A 17654-nucleotide genomic window follows, 5' to 3' on the forward strand; every position below is an offset into this window, starting at 1 on the left:
AAGGAGTGTGCCCCATAAGGAGAGCCGCCCAGCGCGAAAGGAAGTGCAGCCTGCCCAGGAATGGCGCTGCACACATGGAGAGCTGATGCAACAAGATGATGCAACAAAGAGAAACACAGATTACTGGTGCCGCTATTAAGGACAGAAGTAGTCACAGAAGAACACACAGCGAATGGCCACAGAGCAGACAACTGGGGGACAGGGGAGGGGAGAGAAATAAATAAAAAATAAAAATAAATAAAAAAAGAAAGACAAAGCACAAAACAATACTGCATCAGAAATTGTGGAGATAAGCTCACCTTGTTCCTAGACTTTTCTAGCTACAGTGGTTGTGAATCTTGTCAAGTCTTGGCATTGATGGCAGTTCCAAACTGCTTTCATCCTTTGAAGTTCATTCTCAGGGTAAGCCTTTGTCTTACTATCCTTTCCATTTTTCCAGATACACTTTCCTTTGTGTTTCCAATAGTTTTGCACAGAAGGCCAAATCAGTTCATGATGGTGGTTCAGCAAGATTTGCTGGATTGTGTTTCTATTAGGCAGTGCCCACGAAATGATGAGGCTATACTTCAGATCAGTTAATATCAACCTTCCTTATTGGAGACTAATGACTCACTACACAGGGTGTTTAACACGAGAGACATGCTATTGGTAATCAGAATTGAGCTGGTTTCCAGAGCTTTGCATAAACCCACACAATTCAGAGGATTTGATGCTTCAGCCTACAGCATCAGCACCCTGCTCAGGATGGCAGGTCCAGGAGAGACCCACAGAAGATTTGGAAAGGCTGTGACATTTAAAGGATGTCTCAGTTTTCTGGTGGCATGGAGGGAGTGACTATAGGCCCACTTGCTCAAAGCAAGGCTTCTGCTACCCTCTAATTTTTTGAGCTTCAGGGGCCTTCTCGACTACCTGGGAGCAAATGGAAATTTGCTTGTTTTTGTTGTTGCAGTGGTTTGGGGACACTTTTTTGTCCCTAGGGAACATGTACATAATATTGCAACAGATGGCATAGTTTCAGATGAGGAAAAATTCTCCAATCAAAATTGCCCCTGTCCCCAGTGAGAAACACTGTACTTACCAATATTAGGCAGTCATGTGATAGGAGACAATTACACCCTTATCTTCTCTTTAGTGTGAACTGTTTTGACAAAATATCTAAAAATGATTTGTTAATTTTTCATCCTAGTGTCAAAAAGTCAAAATAAAAGTATGCGCCCATTCTAGTAAGGTTGGGAGAGGAAAGGAGGGAATAATACTTAGTGAGTATCTAGTATTTTCCAGGCAACTAAGCATAAATAATGTAGATGAACTGTGTCTCAGATACAGCTGAAGCAGGCTAATAAATTAGGGAATCAATAGAAGAATCTGGAACCTGGCCAAAAAACCACCACCATTAAACATGTGGCCATGGAGACTCCACAAAATGGCTGCCGGAAGAACCTGCGAAAACCCCCATTCAGGACAGGATTTTTCTCTGGAATAAAGGAGAGCCCAGATATCCTCCAGGGTCTTATCATTGAGCCCTCCTGGGGGATTGAGGGGTAGGGTAATCAATGAAAACAGCAAACAACTAAGATTCTTCTCCCTATATTAGCAAAGGGGTGGAATAATTAATGGTTTAAAAAACAAGTACAATTCTCTCAATTAGAGGTGGAGTGGGCATCACCATCCCAGAATCCTCAGGACTGGGGAGTGACCTATGGATTGGAGTGGACTGACTGGTATTCTACTATAGACTTATTCTGATTCTAGCAATGGAAGAAATTATATCATTGATGTGGAGGCAGTGGCCACTGAAGGTCAAGGAGAGGGAAAACAAGTGTGATACCAGGGTATTTTCAGGACTTGGGAATTGTCCTGAATGACATTGCAACGATGGATACAGGCCATTATATATGCCATATATATATATATTATATATATATACACATATATACACACACACACACCTATATATATGCCATATATATGCCATAATCTACAGAATGGAGTAGAGAGTGTAAACTACAATGTAAACTATAATCCATGCTTAGTGGCAATGCTCCAAAATGTGTTCATCAATTGCAATGAATGTACCACCCTAATGAAGAGTGTTGTTAATGTAAGCAAATGTGGGCAGTGTGGGGAGCAGGGCATATGGGAATCCCCTATATATATATGTATTTTAAAAAAGATTTATTTATTTATTTAATTCCCCTCTCCCCCGGTTGTCTGTTCTCTGTGTCTATTTGCTGCGTCTTGCTTCTTTGTCCGCTTCTGTTGTCGTGCCTGCACTTTCTTTTGCGCTCGGCAGCTCTCCTTACGGGGTGCACTCCTTGCGCGTGGGGCTCCCCTACATGGGGTACACCCTTGCGTGGTAGGGCACTCCTTGTGCGCATCAGCACTGCGCATGGGCCAGCTCCACACGGGTCAAGGAGGCCTGGGGTTTGAACCTTGGACCTCCCATGTGGTAGACGAACGCCCTAACCACTTAGCCAAGTCCATTTCCCAGAATCCCCTATATTTTTTATGTAGCATGTATGTAATCAAAATTTCTTTTTAAAAAATTAAAAAAAAAAAAAAAAAGGTAAGTTCAAAGCCAAACCAGCCCTGTTCTTGCCATTTTTCCATCCGGCTGGATTAGTACACAAGTGAACCTGGGGATTTGTAATCTGTAATGGGGAACTGCGGTCTGTAAATCAGCCCTCTGGATATCTTTTCAGCCCCTTTCCTCTCTACCTGGGACCCATAATCTGTTCTTTTCTCCCATTTCTCTTCTCTCCATTCCTTAATAAATAACTGGCCTAAGTAAACAGGCTTCCACTTAAAATTCATTTTTTGTAGTTTAGCCAAGAACCTAGAGAAAATCCAGCAACACCTCAGCCTGCTGAACATCCTTTTGTGAAGCTGTGGTTGTGTGAGACTTGAGGAGTATGATGAAAACATGACGAAACCGCAGGACTAAAAAAGGAACCCTTTGGCAGGGCCAGCTGCTACTGGGCCAGAAACTGGTATTGCTTTTTCTCCTCTTTACCGCCCATCAAAACGTTTTCCATGTCCCAGAGGTGGAATGGTGAGCAAGAAAGATATGGTCCCTGTCCTCTTTGAACTTAAAAGTCAGCAGGGAAGACTGACAATTACACCAGCAACACCAAACCAGATAAGTGCTTTCTAGGGGAAGTGCAGGTTGCAGTGTAAGGAAGCACAGAGTAGATACCTGACCTTCTCCAGGAGGACTGGCAAGGACTTTTCAAAAGAAATGATATTTAATTGTACTTCTGCAGGCCAGGAGGTGTCAGCCTGTGTACCACATGCACAAGACATTCACATATTATTCAGGAAAGAAAGGAAACCAGCTCATGAGTCAGAATAAAGCCAAACGAAACAGCCTGTTTCTTTGTAGCTAAGCAATCCTTCTCCTGTCCCACCCAACGAACTCAAGAGTATAATGGAAGTAAATTTGTATTTTCAAATAGCACTGTTCTGAGGAAGCAGGAAGGGTGAAGAAAATGGATGTTCCTGTCTGCAGGTGGGAAAAGTAAGGTGGCCACAGCATGTCTGTGAAGGCATTGCAAATAGCACACTCAGCTCCTGTCTCCTAATTCAGGGCTCTTGCCCTCACACTGGTATGTCATTCTAAACAGACTCCCTGGGCAATGTCACTCAATGCTAACGGCCCCAGGGGCTGACTCCTGGCGGCCCGGAGGCAGAGTGTTGTCTCTCGGGCAATACGCCTCTGGAATCTGCTTCTCTCTGAGTTTTCTTGGCACTCTGGGAAACTGTACTGGATATCCACGGAACCTGGCATTCACCAGGTGCCAGCAAAAGTCATCATGGACAATGCATATTCAAATGAGACCCAATTGGTCTTTCAGCAAGTACCCACAGGTTCCAAGATGGGCATATATTAAAAAGGATAAAATAGGGGTAATGTGAATTTTAGTAACACCCTAAATTTGCATGTAAATTAGATGAGTCATATAAGTGCAGTTTTAAATATTTTAAATAGGACACTAAGAAAAGGATAAAAGAGTAGACTGTACATTGATTTTCCAGGACTCTGCACAGCCACCAACATGCAATAGCTCTCTGCATGCCTGTGTAGGTTTTTATGATTCTGTCTCCCTCCCTTTGCAGTGGGACTTCTCACTCTCCCTCTTTGGGTGTCATGCCACATTCTGCTGATGTTTCCATTAGGTTCAAGCAGGAAGGTCCAGGGCACAAGGAATTTGGTGCCACTCTTACACTCTCTCACCTCTTCCTCTCCAGCAGCAATGCTAAGCTTCACAGCAGTCCAGAGCAGGGCACAGCTATTGTTCAGCAGGCTTGAACAGGCTCCAGGCTGACCTCACAAGAAAAGAAAAGGGCCTTTCCTACCCAGTGAGGACTGTGAAAATAACTCTAGGTGTGAGCTAGAGTGCTTTTTTCCTTTTTTATTCTCTACAGGCAACTTCATATCCCTTTCCTTCTCTCTTCCCATCTCAGTCAAATCAAGGTCTTTCTTCATGCCCACCACATTGACTCACATATAACAAATGCCCTGATATATGTTAATCAATGTGGGACAGATCGAAACTGTGTTTGCAACCAAAAATACATTTGGAAGGGTCTAGAACAGTGGTTCTCAATCCATCTGCCATTAGGCTTACCTGGGTTTTTGTTGTTGTTTTTAATGTTACATTAAAAAAATATGAGGTCCCATATACCCCCCATCCCCCCTACCCCTCTCCTCCCACATCAACAACCTCTTCCATCATTGTGGCACATTCACTGCACCTGGTGAATACATTTTGGAGCACTGCTGCGCCACATGGAGAGTAGTCTACATTGTAGTCTACACTCTCCCCCATTCCACTCAGTGGGCCATGGCAGGACATGCAATGTCCAGCATCTGTTCCTACAGCACCACCCAGGACAACTCCAAGTCCTGAAAATGCCCCCACATCATATCTCTTCTTCCCTCTCCCTACCATCAGCAGCTACTGTGGCCACTTTCTCCACATCAATATTATAATTTCTTCCCTTACTAATCACAATAGTTCCCCAGCAGAACACCAGTAAGTCCACTCTAAGCTATACTCTATTCCTCCATCCTGTGGACCCTGGGATGGTTAAGTCCAGTCCCCCCTCTACATCAAGAGGGGGCTTAGATTCCACATGAATGATGGATGCAATTCTCCTGCTTGCATCTCTAGGCACTCTTGGCTCCCTGGTGTGGTGGTTGATCTTCACCTCCCTGTTAGCTGGATAGGGTAATTCCAATAAACCAGAGGGTAGGAGTTACAAGTCTGCTGAGGCTCAGGGCCTGGCTGACACATGGACAGTCCAGAGATTCAGGTCTCCTGAGTATACACCAACCTAAGTACCAACCACAGGTCTGGTAAAAGTAACAGAAGAGGCATGTGTAGAAAGGTCATATCTGAGTCCAATTCCATCACACTCAGGAACACAAACTCCAAAGTAGGGCCAACTGACATGGCCCTGAACTCCAGAACCATCTGTCATTACATAGAACCTGTGGGTCTCTGTAGCCCTCAGGAGAACAAGTACCTGGGTTTCTATCTACTTTGGCTGTCTCTGGTACCCTGCTAAGGTATGCGTAAGCATTTCCCCTCTGATGACTGCCCAACTCTTTTTTGTAGACTCATAGCCATATAAACTCATTTGTCCTTTCTATTTCCTCCTTTATCGAAGGTCAAAAGGCAGTTTTTAACACCTGATATTACATGTAGGCTGAGATATTCTGCTGGTCTGAGTTGACCCTCTTATTCAAGGTCTTTTTCTAGTTACATCGTCAGCTGGTGCTTGGTAGCAATCCCTCAGCACCAGGGAGGCTCATCCCCGGGAGTCATGTCCCATGCTGGGGGGAAGGTAATGCACCTACATGCTGAGTTTGGCTTAGAGAGTGGCCACATTTGATCAACATGGAGGCTCTGAGGAGGTAACTCTTAGACACCCTGCAGCTCTAGGCTTACTTCATATTTCAGGCACACAGGCTCATAATCGGAGCCATCAGTATCAAGGGCTCATTGTTGGACCATCCATCTTTATTGGTCTTTGCCATTGCACTTGGGTGTTTGTTGCTGTTCCATTGGGGAATGTGATAGAACTCCCCTGGCTAGGAACTCAGCACTCTCTTAGTTGTCATTTTTAACTGAAACCACTATGAAAATATCCAAACATTTTTATGTACCCTGTAGACATGCCCTGGAGAACTCCCACCCAACTATGTGTTCCCTATTAATACCACACCACAAAAGGTTACTCCCTGTCATAGTTGAACCTCTCTGTAGTCCAAAACTTCTTTAAAAAGGAAGCCTAATATATTGCTAGGTTCCATTAATAGTAAAATGGAATATAGTAATGGGTTTAAAGGTTAGATATAGAATACATAGTAACTTAGAAAAATTAAACAAAGGAAAAATAAATTGGGGTATCAAAAAATGAAAAAATTAAAAAGCTTGTTTTTGACATTTTGCCTTTCATCACTGCTATAGGTGTTGCCCTGTATGTACATGGCAAGGCAATTTCTTCCATTTCTTCCTCAGTGTCTACATCCTTTTCTTTTTTCTTTTTTTCCTAATTATTAAGTTTGTCTTCACATAAGTTTTAGATCATAGTAATTCACATATACAATATATCCAACATCAAACCCTTTGTCCCTTACCCAGCAATGATCTTTTTACATGTTCATATTATATTTGCTGCAGCTGATGTACAGATATTGAAACAATAGCTTTCAAACATGGTTCCATTTGGGTTTACATTATGGTTTATATTTTCGACTATATAATTTTCTAAATTTTTAGTTACCTTATGTTTTATATTATGGTTTGCATTTTAGCCTATAGACTTTTGTCCATTTTTGGTGTCATTTAACATGTCCTATATCCATCATTGCATGATCTTGTGGAACATTTCTATTGTCCCACAGTTACACTGATTCCATCTATTCAATTACCTGGGGGTTTTATAAAACTCCTGCTGTCCACCCTACATCCCAGACCAATTATATCAGTATCTTGATGGGGTAAGATCCAGATCTAAAGCCTCCTACTGAGAATCCCCTAGAGGACATGGGTGCTTTCGGCCTGGGGAATCTGAAAGCAAGAATTGTGAACTAAGATTACTTAAAGGTAACAAGTGCCGACCTGCTTTTTTTGCTGCCCAGTATGTTAAACTCTGAGACAGGAGTGTTGGAGAACAGAACTGATGCTTCCCCTGCTTAATAGCCATCTTTTCTTAAATATTCATCACTGACTGAAACAAAAGACACATTCCTTGAATGTGGTAAAACAGACTTGTTCACTTTCCTTTACCCTTACGCCTCAGATTTCAAGTAGACGATACCCAAATAAAGCTACTCTCTGACCTTCCCATAAGCTAAAGGGAAGGAAAGATACCCCTAAACCCAGTTCTCACATGGACCCACTGCTTCCTTAAGGAACTACCTATCATGTGGGAACAGAGGCGAAACATCATTAGGTATTTGATATAGTTTTAAAAAGGAAAACTATATTTCATTGGAGCTTAAAGGCTACTACCAAATATGGTAGTCAGCTGACCCACAATGTCAGAAGACCCACAATGCACTATTCTTATATGGATGTCATACTAATAGCCTGATGCCTTATAAAGATATAATTTTTTGTATAAGAAATATTACTGTTGGGTGGCAAAAAACTCATCTAAAAATTCCCAAACATGGAAAGAGACAGATACTGAGAATGCAATGAACCTGACAGAGGCAGGCTCATAAATTCAGTCAACTTTGTCAAATGCAGCCATTCCATTCCAGAATCTGCAATGATTGGAAGTGCTATGCTCTGTCAATATCACAACAGGCCTGGCTTCATGCTGTCTCTTTTTCATGAAATGTGGGTTGCCTGTTAACACTAGCATTGCTTCTATTCATTTGAATTTGCACAGGCAGCAAAGAGCCTGGGAGGATGGGGAGCATAGAAATGCCTGCAGTGTTAAGTGAGAATCAGGGCTCACCAACCTGAAGCCTCTAATTAGAGATTAGTGTGACAGGAAGTCCAACAACCAGGCTGTCAGAGAGAAGACTTAGTGACATTTTCATTCACTGTTTCACCAAGCAACCCTCTACCAAAAGGGATGTTTTAAGGAAGTGTAAGCTCAAGGCACACAGCCTGGAATAGGCCATTATGAGTTCACAAACTGCTGGCCAGGAAATTGACCCATTGCTCAAAACCATATATTTGCATGTGTGGTATAGATGAAAACCAAAGCTGATCAATGTGGACACCAGGATGGAGACATCCACTTGGGGAATCATGTATGCTTCTCTAAATGGTTCCACAAAAGACCTACTATTTGAAAAAAAAGTGGGTACTAATAAGATAATTAATGTAGTCACTAACTGAGTGGTAAGTGCAATGTATTTATGGAACACATCTGGGTGTCTCTAAATTAAACTTGCAAAGTTAAGCTGAAAAACATAAGCTAGGGGAAAACTCTATGAACTCAAAAAATATTTTCTTTTGTGCTTAAGGACTTTCTTGATTTCAATTTTTATTTTCTTACATGAAGTCCAAGGCAGTGGTAATCGCCAGGTGGGCACCTGATGAAGAAATATCTCTCTAAAATTGCAGTCTCCATTAGGTAGAATTTATGGATTTGATATGTTTCCTAAGATAAATCTGTCAGCAACAGTTTATTCAGCATAAAAATGATCTGTAAAGCTGTAGATTAAAAAACCCTGAAATAAACGATATTTTTGGTTTTCAGAAGAGAGACTTTACATAAACCAGTCATTTCAGGGTTGAGTTCAACCACACATCAGATGCCTGACCTTTGTGTGTGCCCGTCCTAAAGGTCAGGGGCTTCTGGCTATTCCCAGAATTCCCTGCCACAGAACACCCAAGATTAAATCCAAGGTGATATCTTTATTATTTTGTTACTTATTTATTTATCTACCTCTATCTAGATACCATTTACAACTATCAAATTATTATTAAGAGGTTATGGGGTCTAAAGGTTTTCAAAGTTGCTTTCTGCAGTACAGCACTTTTTCAAACCCAAACTACATAGGATTCAAATAAATAAAGCAATGAAAATGGGGCTCCTCTGGTTGAGGTTGGGTACAGGGATCTAGGCGAGCTTCCCTCTTGGCCATGCCATTGTTCCCAGAGACTCTGTGGCCTTAGAGATATAAGGAGTGTAGGTGAGGAGCTACAAGTTTGATATATAATCCAATATAGTTCCCCCCCCCCCAATCAGCATCCAATACATATTTATTTAGAAACTATTATGTACCAGCCCCTGGCAATATACTGTAGAAGGAGAAACTAAGATCTTACCTTCTAATGAGGAAAGGGTAGGGAGGGGATGAGATAGATAAGAATCAACCATAACAACAAGTGAGCTATAACAGTATTTACCTCTTTGCCTGAGGAACTTTCCATATAGGAACTCACTTAATCCTCTCAATAACCTAGGAGATAGGTGATAATTTTATATCCAGATTACAGAAGAGGAACAGAGGCACAGAGAGGCAGTAGAGGAGACAGAGATAGTAGAAAAGCCAGGGGTATGGTGATAGAGGACAAGGGAAGAGCATTTTCACAAAGGAGGGAGAAAATGGCTAATCATGTGAAATGTGGCTGCTAAGAGATGAGCCAAGTTGTGGCTAGAGAACTGTGGCCAGTGGGTTTGTTGACATGAAGTTCACTGGTGACCTTGAAAAGAGCAGAAGCAGTGGCATAGTAAAGATGGAAACAGAATTTAATGGATGGAAGAGCAAATGTCTGGTGAAAAATAAGGACAAATGTGCAGAGACAATCCTTTTTAGAAATTGAACACAGTGGGAGAAAAAGAGGACCACAACTGAAGGCTAACATTGGATCAAACAGGTTTTTTGTTCAAAAGAAACATTTTTATGCCATTTAAAAAATTAATTTGCAGTCTTATAATTTACAGTTGCCCATTTCCCCCAGTAGGCTCCTGGCTCCATAGGGGATAGGAACTATGTCTTGTTCACACTTTTTTCTGAGCAATCACTCCTCAGTGATTGGAACATAGTAAGCTACCCAATAAACATTTTTTTAATATATGATAAAGATTGGGGTGGGGGAAAGGTTAGGCCTTCTGTGAAAAACTACTTGTCAAACAGGAACAACATTTTCACTAAGCACAGCACAGAAAGACCTGAATACCTGCTGCTCAATGGCCAAGACCTCAGAGGCGGGCTGAGTGACATCCTTCCCAACATGCAGCAGTCTGTCAGTCTGGGCCACTACCGGCCATCTTTGTTTCTATTCTGTGAAGTCTGGTGCTTAGGAGTTAGGGACGTAATCTGAGCTGCATTAATGAATTACTGTCACCATTTCTTTTTCAAAATTAGAAAAATACTGTGATCCTACAACCTAATTCTTTGGTCTAATTACTTAAGCCTAATCAAAGTTCCAAGGAGATTATCCTGCAAAGCAATGAAGTTTCAGGTGCCTTCAGGCAAACTCCAGCATACCACTCTACTCACCCTGAAGCATTTGAAGGAACAGTAGGACTTCTCCTTCCTTTTATTTTATTAAACAAAACCAAACCAAACCCTGACAAACACATTTCACTAAGCATCAATCCTTAACAGAAGAGAGCAATTCATAAGCAGCTACTTGTAACAGTTTTCCTTAAAAGGTTTTGCACTGATGTTGATTTTCCTGAAGAAACAAACTAAACAAGCCCCAGCCTGGACACTGACTGGCTGTTTGACTTGGCAAGTCATTACTCTCTCTGTTCAAAAGGAAGGACTACAATCTGCCGATCTCTAAGATTTCTTCTTCCTCAATATGTTTTTGACTGCAATTTAATGGGTTTAACTATTTTAAAAAGTAGATTATATTCTTTTTTTAGAATTTCTCTTTGATTGTCAGGAGGGTAGTTTTCTTTCTTTTTAAGATCTCAGCAGGTGAGCTTGTATTCATGACTAGAATATGTGAGCCTGTTGGGGCAGAGCAGGCATATATACATCAATAAATGATGATGATGATGATAGCAGTTAATAGTTTTTGAGTGCTTACAGTGTGTCAACTTTGGGCTAAGCAATTTATTGCAATATCTCATTTAACAACACTATGGGGCAAATACTATTTATTATCATCCCTCTTTTTCAAACAGTGAAACTGAGGCTTTCAGAGGTTAAGTATCCCAGGTTCCACAGATAGTAAAGAGTAAAGTGATGGAGGTAGAATTTGAAAACAAGCAGTTTGACACTAGTGGTTACCATTAACCTCTGCCATAAATCTCCATGCCAGGTGTTCTTGGTTTAGTATTTAAATACTGCAAATGTCTTTCTTTTACCATTCCTTAGCATTTCTGGTGAACAGGGTTGGAAGAAGACAAGATGGGAACTCTTGGCTAAAACGGGGTTGAGAGGCTGTCTCTGAATTTTAGCTGATGTGTTTTTTCCTGTTTCAATTACCAGGAATAATCAGGAGAGGATTGTAAAGATGTGTTTTAAAGTGCTCCTACGTGAAAATCACCTGGAGAAACTGTTTTATCAGCGAAAGGAACAAGATGCTGATGTTTCAAGTGAAAGACTTAAGTTCACATTTTAGAGCCCCAGACACTCTCTCTCACCATTTTTCATCACCGGTTTCTCTTGGAGCACATGGCACTGCAGGCTGCTCAGGTAATGGTTATGCCATGAACGACAGGACAGTCAGGCCCCTCCTGTCTTATTAGGACAGAACGCTTTGTTTTGCTTCATACTTTATTTTCTTTAGTATGGCATATATTTTAAACCTTACACTTTGGCTATCTGCAATCTGGGAACAGCTGTGCATCCCTTTGGTGGGGCGGGGAGTCCCTGCAGGTACACGCTTTGTTTCATGGCTGAATGCTACCAAAACAGTCCTGGATGCAGTGCCTCACAAATTATTTTTTCCTTCAGCTGATTTTTCCAGTTAGTTCTGTGTATTAGTTACAGAGACCTATATTATTTCCCCACAGGGCTTTCCTGCTCATGATTCCTCAACAAGCTGATAAAAACGCAGTTTTCTCCACAGAAATATTTAGGTTGTTGAGGCTTTTTCTTACCATAATTACATCCTGAAAAACGTAATGGTCATTTTTTTCCCTGAATATTTTTGCATTAAATTGAGCATACAAAACTTGGCCCTTGCTATTTTAAAGTTGTAAAGCAGATTCCTGCCTTTAAAAAGCTGACTGGTTTCTATTACTTGTTTTCTGTATTGGCTTCTCATTGATTTGATTAAATAAAACCTCTCTGCTGCTTAAATGGGGAACTTTGTGTAAAAACTTGTATTTCTTATGGTCAGAAGAATTTAACATTTATTAAAAGAAAGAAAATATTTCGCTCGTCAACTAAAACTTCAGGAACTGGGGCAGGTGAGGAAAAAGGTCTTGGCAGTGGCAGTTTGATGAGAAATGAATTAATTCGATTATTTTCATGGTGTGGATCAATAATAGTCAGCCTCCACAGAGGCCCCTGGCCTGCAGGCAGCTGGATAATCAATAGGATCACACAGCGCGGCTCTCCTCCCCCAGCAGCCTCTCTGATCTTTTCTGGGGGGTGGCTCTTCACGCCTGTGTAATTCTAATTTATGTCAACTAGAAATCAAAGAAATTCCAAGAGGCTTTGGTCATAGGACACTGGGGTGGACCTTTCAAAATCTATTTATGTCTATTCCGTAAGTAATGTGGACCCCGCGGCCCTCCAGGCGCCTCTACTGCCTGAGAAGAACCTCCTAGAAAAGGGCAGTTACCTGGCTCAGGGTAAAGGCAGGAGAAGTGGAGTTAGGCAAACTGAGGTACCCGTTTCTCCTTACTATCTATTCATCTGCAGGGCCATAAGAACCAGGCACTTTAAGCAAAATGCTTTGCCAAAAGTGGCTCTCTCAATAATGCTCTTTAATGATACCCCAGACGCTGGCATTTTCAAATCAAATGAACAGTGTATAAAATTAGTTCTGCATGAAGTTAAAAAAAAAGAAAGAAAGAAAGTGAAAGGGAGCTTTTAAAAGCTCCAGCATTTCTCTATCCAACTGCTTTTCACACAAGGGGTTGGCATTTGAGAATTGTTACGTTTATGATATTTTTCGCTGCTCATAATTCAGGCCCTCTGTCTCAAACTTCTGTATTAATACACACTGCAGAGTTTCCACCAAGACACTTTATCACCAAGGTTTCCCAAACCAGCCAGGCTGCCTCCGGCGAGGTCTGGTTTCTCAGCCAATGCCAGGTCACTGTGCTCCTTCCCTTCTCATCAACCTTGTTACTCCAAATATTTTTCATTAACCTTGTACACTGCATTTCCATTTGCCCTACAGTTTTCCCATGAATTCTTTTTGTCCCCTTCTTTTTGTTTTGTTCTCTTTCCAAACTGCTTTGTAAGAAATGAAGGAACTATCATATTATTAGAAGAAACAGATCTATATAGAATTTAGAAATCACTGAGGTTGTGAAAACAATTTCTGTGACCAAAGTCACTGACTCTATAATGGTGGAAACCAGAGTAAACATATTGCTCTTATTAGAGAACTCCACTGATTGCACAAGTGGTTTTAGCTAAATCACCAAATAAATGTGCGTTAACTTAATAGGTGATTTCAGGTCAACTCTAATTCCCAAGGTCAAGTAAGTCTTTGAACAGTCTTTAAGGATATAAGCTCACCCCAATTCATCAAAGCCATCTCACACAGCGTTTTCTTCTCTTGGTTCTTACAATGCACTAAAGTTTAGGGGATTAAGGGTCCTCAGCTTCAAACCCAAAGTAATGCCTCTAACATGCTCATCCACCCAGCAATCAGAAAAGCTACGCAAACAGAGGCTTCTTAATGCACTTCCTAACTTTACAACCGCATGGGGAATGCTGCATTTGTTGAATGGCTTGGGGTCTATTCCCTAGGAGTTGTCAATGTTGCAGCCAAACAGATTTACTGCAGTTTAGTTTACACATTGTCTGGTAATCCTAATACATGCTGCTTTCATTTGCAAAGTATATGTGTCTTACTGCTTGTCTGTTCTGTTTACCTAAGATGACAGAGAAAGAGGGAAAGAGAAGAAAACACTTTTCCATCATCAAATAAAATGTATTTTTTAAAATTTTTGCAATTCCACAAAGGCTGAAGTGAGGAAAAAAGGACCAGTTTGATAAAATATAGCCTCCAACATAAACATAAACAGCCCCCAAATTAAAATGACTGAACACAAACAACAACAACAACAACAACATCTAGCCTTCAAAATTTCTCAAAACAACAGGATCTCAGAGCACGCCACCTGGGACCTGCAGACCTCATAAAGCCCATCTCTCCTGAGTGCAGGAGCCCCATGGCAACATTCCTGACAAGTGGGTCAATCGAGTAGATCCCTGAGGTTTCTTACCTTCTCCTTTGGCTTCATTTGGTGTGCAGGGAAAAGGGAAAAACACTCCAACTAAGTTTTATTGGTGATAACAGAGTTGGATAAGGTACAAGAAGAGGAGGGAAAGGCCCAAACTGATATTGTTTTTTTTAAAGTTCTTTGTTGGCACAGATGATCATAATATTGAGATAGAGAACGGATCTTTTCTATACCCTAGACATAAATATTCCTCCTTTCCTGTTTCTATTACTATTTCTCTCCTTTACTTACCTTATTACTTTGTTTTTGTTTGTTTACCTATTAATTTGCACTGTTTTATCTTCAATCACTCATTTCACACTGCAAATCTTCCATCACTGTGACTGAGTAAGATGGTTAGTAAGATTGATTCCAAATATAGAATGTCTCACAGAGGTATTAATTTTCCTTTGTTAAGGGTGTAGAAAATGTAATTATTGATATCTTTGTATAGAAGACAATAATCAATTTTAAATTTAGGTGAGAAAAAGTTCAAAGGTAATCTCTCTAATCTGAGTTTATTTCTTCTCTAATTTCTTTTCAAAATAGAATAGTGAGTGGGACAATATAATTTTTTTCTCATTTGGAAACTCAAATATCACTATACAGGTTAAGGATGTTGATAAGAATAATCATTAACAGAGAGTTTTCTACATAAACAGCATTATTCTAAGTGCTTTGTATATGTTAACTTGTTTACATGTTCACAACAATTCTACAGGATAGCTACTATTACCAACCCCATTTTACAAAGGAGGAAACAGACTCTGAGAGATTAACTTCCCAAGATTCAAACCCAAACTCTGGCTCCAAAATCCATGTCCTCAACTATTAACCTCTTTTCTTTGTTACTCAAAAGTCTTTCTTTTAGATTTTGATGATAATTTAAAATATGGAGATGCATAGCAATACAAAATTTAAAAGCTGAACAGCTCCTTAACCCTAGGTTTCCATCCTACTCAAATCAGCAAACAGGGCTTTATGTGCTTTACTTGCAATATGCATGTAGTATGGAAGCTTATTCTGTCCTCACGGAACCGTTCCTGTTTGGTTCAGAGTTGTCTTGAACCTAAGGACCTCAGAACAGACTGGGCCCAGCTGCGCTGTGGCAGGCTATGCCCAAGTGGCAAGCGCTGAAGCCAGGGGGCTCTCAGGAAAGCTCTGGTTGGAGAAAGATGATGTGGAGACTGCCTGAGGAAAGGGCTAAAATGTTCAGGGATCCCACTAATCAGAACAGCCTCCCCACCTCCTTGTAGTCTTTAATTTGGATAGAGAATTACCCATTCCTTAACTTATTAAACAGCTAAATGCTGATCAGCAAATATGTTTGGAATAATCTTCTAACTAACTGGAATATTTAACTTCTGCAATTTATCTCTGAAGATGGAGCTAATTTTAATAAATCTAAAAACCTAAAGATACATCCTAGAAATACGGTGATTTCCTAGAATTGTTGTTGATATATAAAGATGTTTGGAATGCATCTACTTTTTTTTTCTGGTGTCATTGGTTAGAAAGCACTCATGTAGCAGTTGCTTCAGGCAGAAACTGAGGAGCTCTGCTGTCATTGTTTAGTGTTTCTAGAGCATTCTGTCTAGTGTGGCCCTTATAACTTGGTTTTTAAGAAGCCAGTTTAAAGTGACTGGTTCAGTAGCTGTGTTAGGTTTGTTAATAGTGAGATTTGATGGAGATTTGCAACCACAGGGTCTCGGTGCTGTTGCTTAGTTACAAAGTAAGTCTGCCTTCTAGGCTGGGCTGCAATGTATAATAAAATCTCTCTAAACCTAACTAACTGCAAAAGGCTACTATAAATTAGTTTTTTAAAGTATTTGGAGAGAAGAACTAGGTAAATTAATGAAAATGACAGGGCATACAAGAGATTTGGGCCTTTCCAATTTGCTACATTTAGGAAATGTATGCCCTCTGAGAGGTATGTACATTTAGTTTCACTTTCTTTAGCTAAATGTAGCCCTAGTCACCATTTGTAAAAGTAACACACATGTGTAAAGTAGGAAAAGATGCCAGCACTTTCCAAGCAGGTATCAAAGGTGAAGTGGACCTCCACGGTTGTGCCAAGAGTACTGGACATGGAAAGAGCTGGGGTGAAATCGTGGCTGAGTGATCTAGGGTCAAAGTGCTTGGTCTTTCTGAATCTCCATTTCTTCCCCTTTATAATGAAAAAAAAAATTCTTAGGCTTGATGTAGAGAAAAAGAAATGGAAGTGACATGGGGGAAAGCTGCTGTATAGTGCCTGTGTTTAATATAGATTTTTATTACCTTTCCCCTCAGTCTGCAAAGGTCCCCATGTAAAGTGTGGTGCCATTTTCCAAGCTTGTGCTCAAGGCCAGTCCCACAGGCCTTCAGGACGCCTCTGGGGCTGTTTCTCATCACATGCTAAGAGTGTCGTCTTAAGGCTGGAGAGAGGCAAACCCACACATCATATACTCTCACTGGCCCTTCCTTATCCTCACATGGCCAAAATGCACAGATGTTATATACTGAAATTGTGCACTTAGGAAAAAACAATTTGGCACTGTTCTTTCCACCTTACTGTTGCAGGAAACTTGGATCTCTGAACAGAATTTTACTGTTAGACCCTGCAAATTGCAGTTTGCCATGCTACTTTGTTTTATTTTGAAATGAAGATCTATCCATAGGAGATCAAAAGCTAAGTTGACTGTGTATATGACTGCTTCTACTTTCTGCACAAGCACAAAATTCATTATTAAACAGAGAACTGCAAATGACATCTTAAAATGCATAGTTGCAATATATGTTTTTAGGGAGTTTACGTCTACACATACATACCGAGCAATGGAGAGAGAAAGAGAAAGAATACATCAAGCTATTAACTGCTGATATATAGAAAACAAACAGCTTAATAGACAACTCTTACTTTATCGCATCTCATCAGCCCCAAATATCTCAGAGACTTGCTGCTTTGCGCTATTAGGGTGGCTCCTTGATCTGTAATTTCTTTACACCATCCAACATCCACAGTTTCTATTGTCATGCTGTATCGCCCAATGGCTATCAGTGCTGCAAGAAGGGGGAGAGAAAAAGCAAGCAAGCGAAATGTTAGGAGAGCAAAGGATCTTGTTGATTATGACTATTTCTCTCATTTCCTCAGTAAATTTGTTCCTGAAATCTTGCGTGTAAATGAATTTTTTTGTAAACTAAATTTAATTTGAAATGCTTTAGGAAAGCTTGCCCTATGACAAACCCTTTTGCAAAGTGAATAATCATTACATAATTTTCCTTTCATTGGAACAAAATCATTTATCAGTTTTACCTATTACAAGGTTACTTGT

General features: G+C 40.5%; 1 protein-coding gene across 1 annotated transcript in view; it reads right to left on the reverse strand.

The window, feature by feature from the left end:
• Positions 1-17654, reverse strand: part of FBXL17 (F-box and leucine rich repeat protein 17) — a 574296-nt gene that overhangs the window by 8111 nt on the left and 548531 nt on the right. Inside the window, exon 8 of the mRNA XM_004484091.4 lies at positions 17240-17382. Coding sequence (XP_004484148.1) covers positions 17240-17382 — 143 coding nt within the window. The remainder of the gene's footprint in view (positions 1-17239; positions 17383-17654) is intronic.

The sequence above is a fragment of the Dasypus novemcinctus genome, chromosome 2 (assembly GCF_030445035.2).
Source record: "Dasypus novemcinctus isolate mDasNov1 chromosome 2, mDasNov1.1.hap2, whole genome shotgun sequence".
Lineage (NCBI taxonomy): Eukaryota > Metazoa > Chordata > Mammalia > Cingulata > Dasypodidae > Dasypus > Dasypus novemcinctus.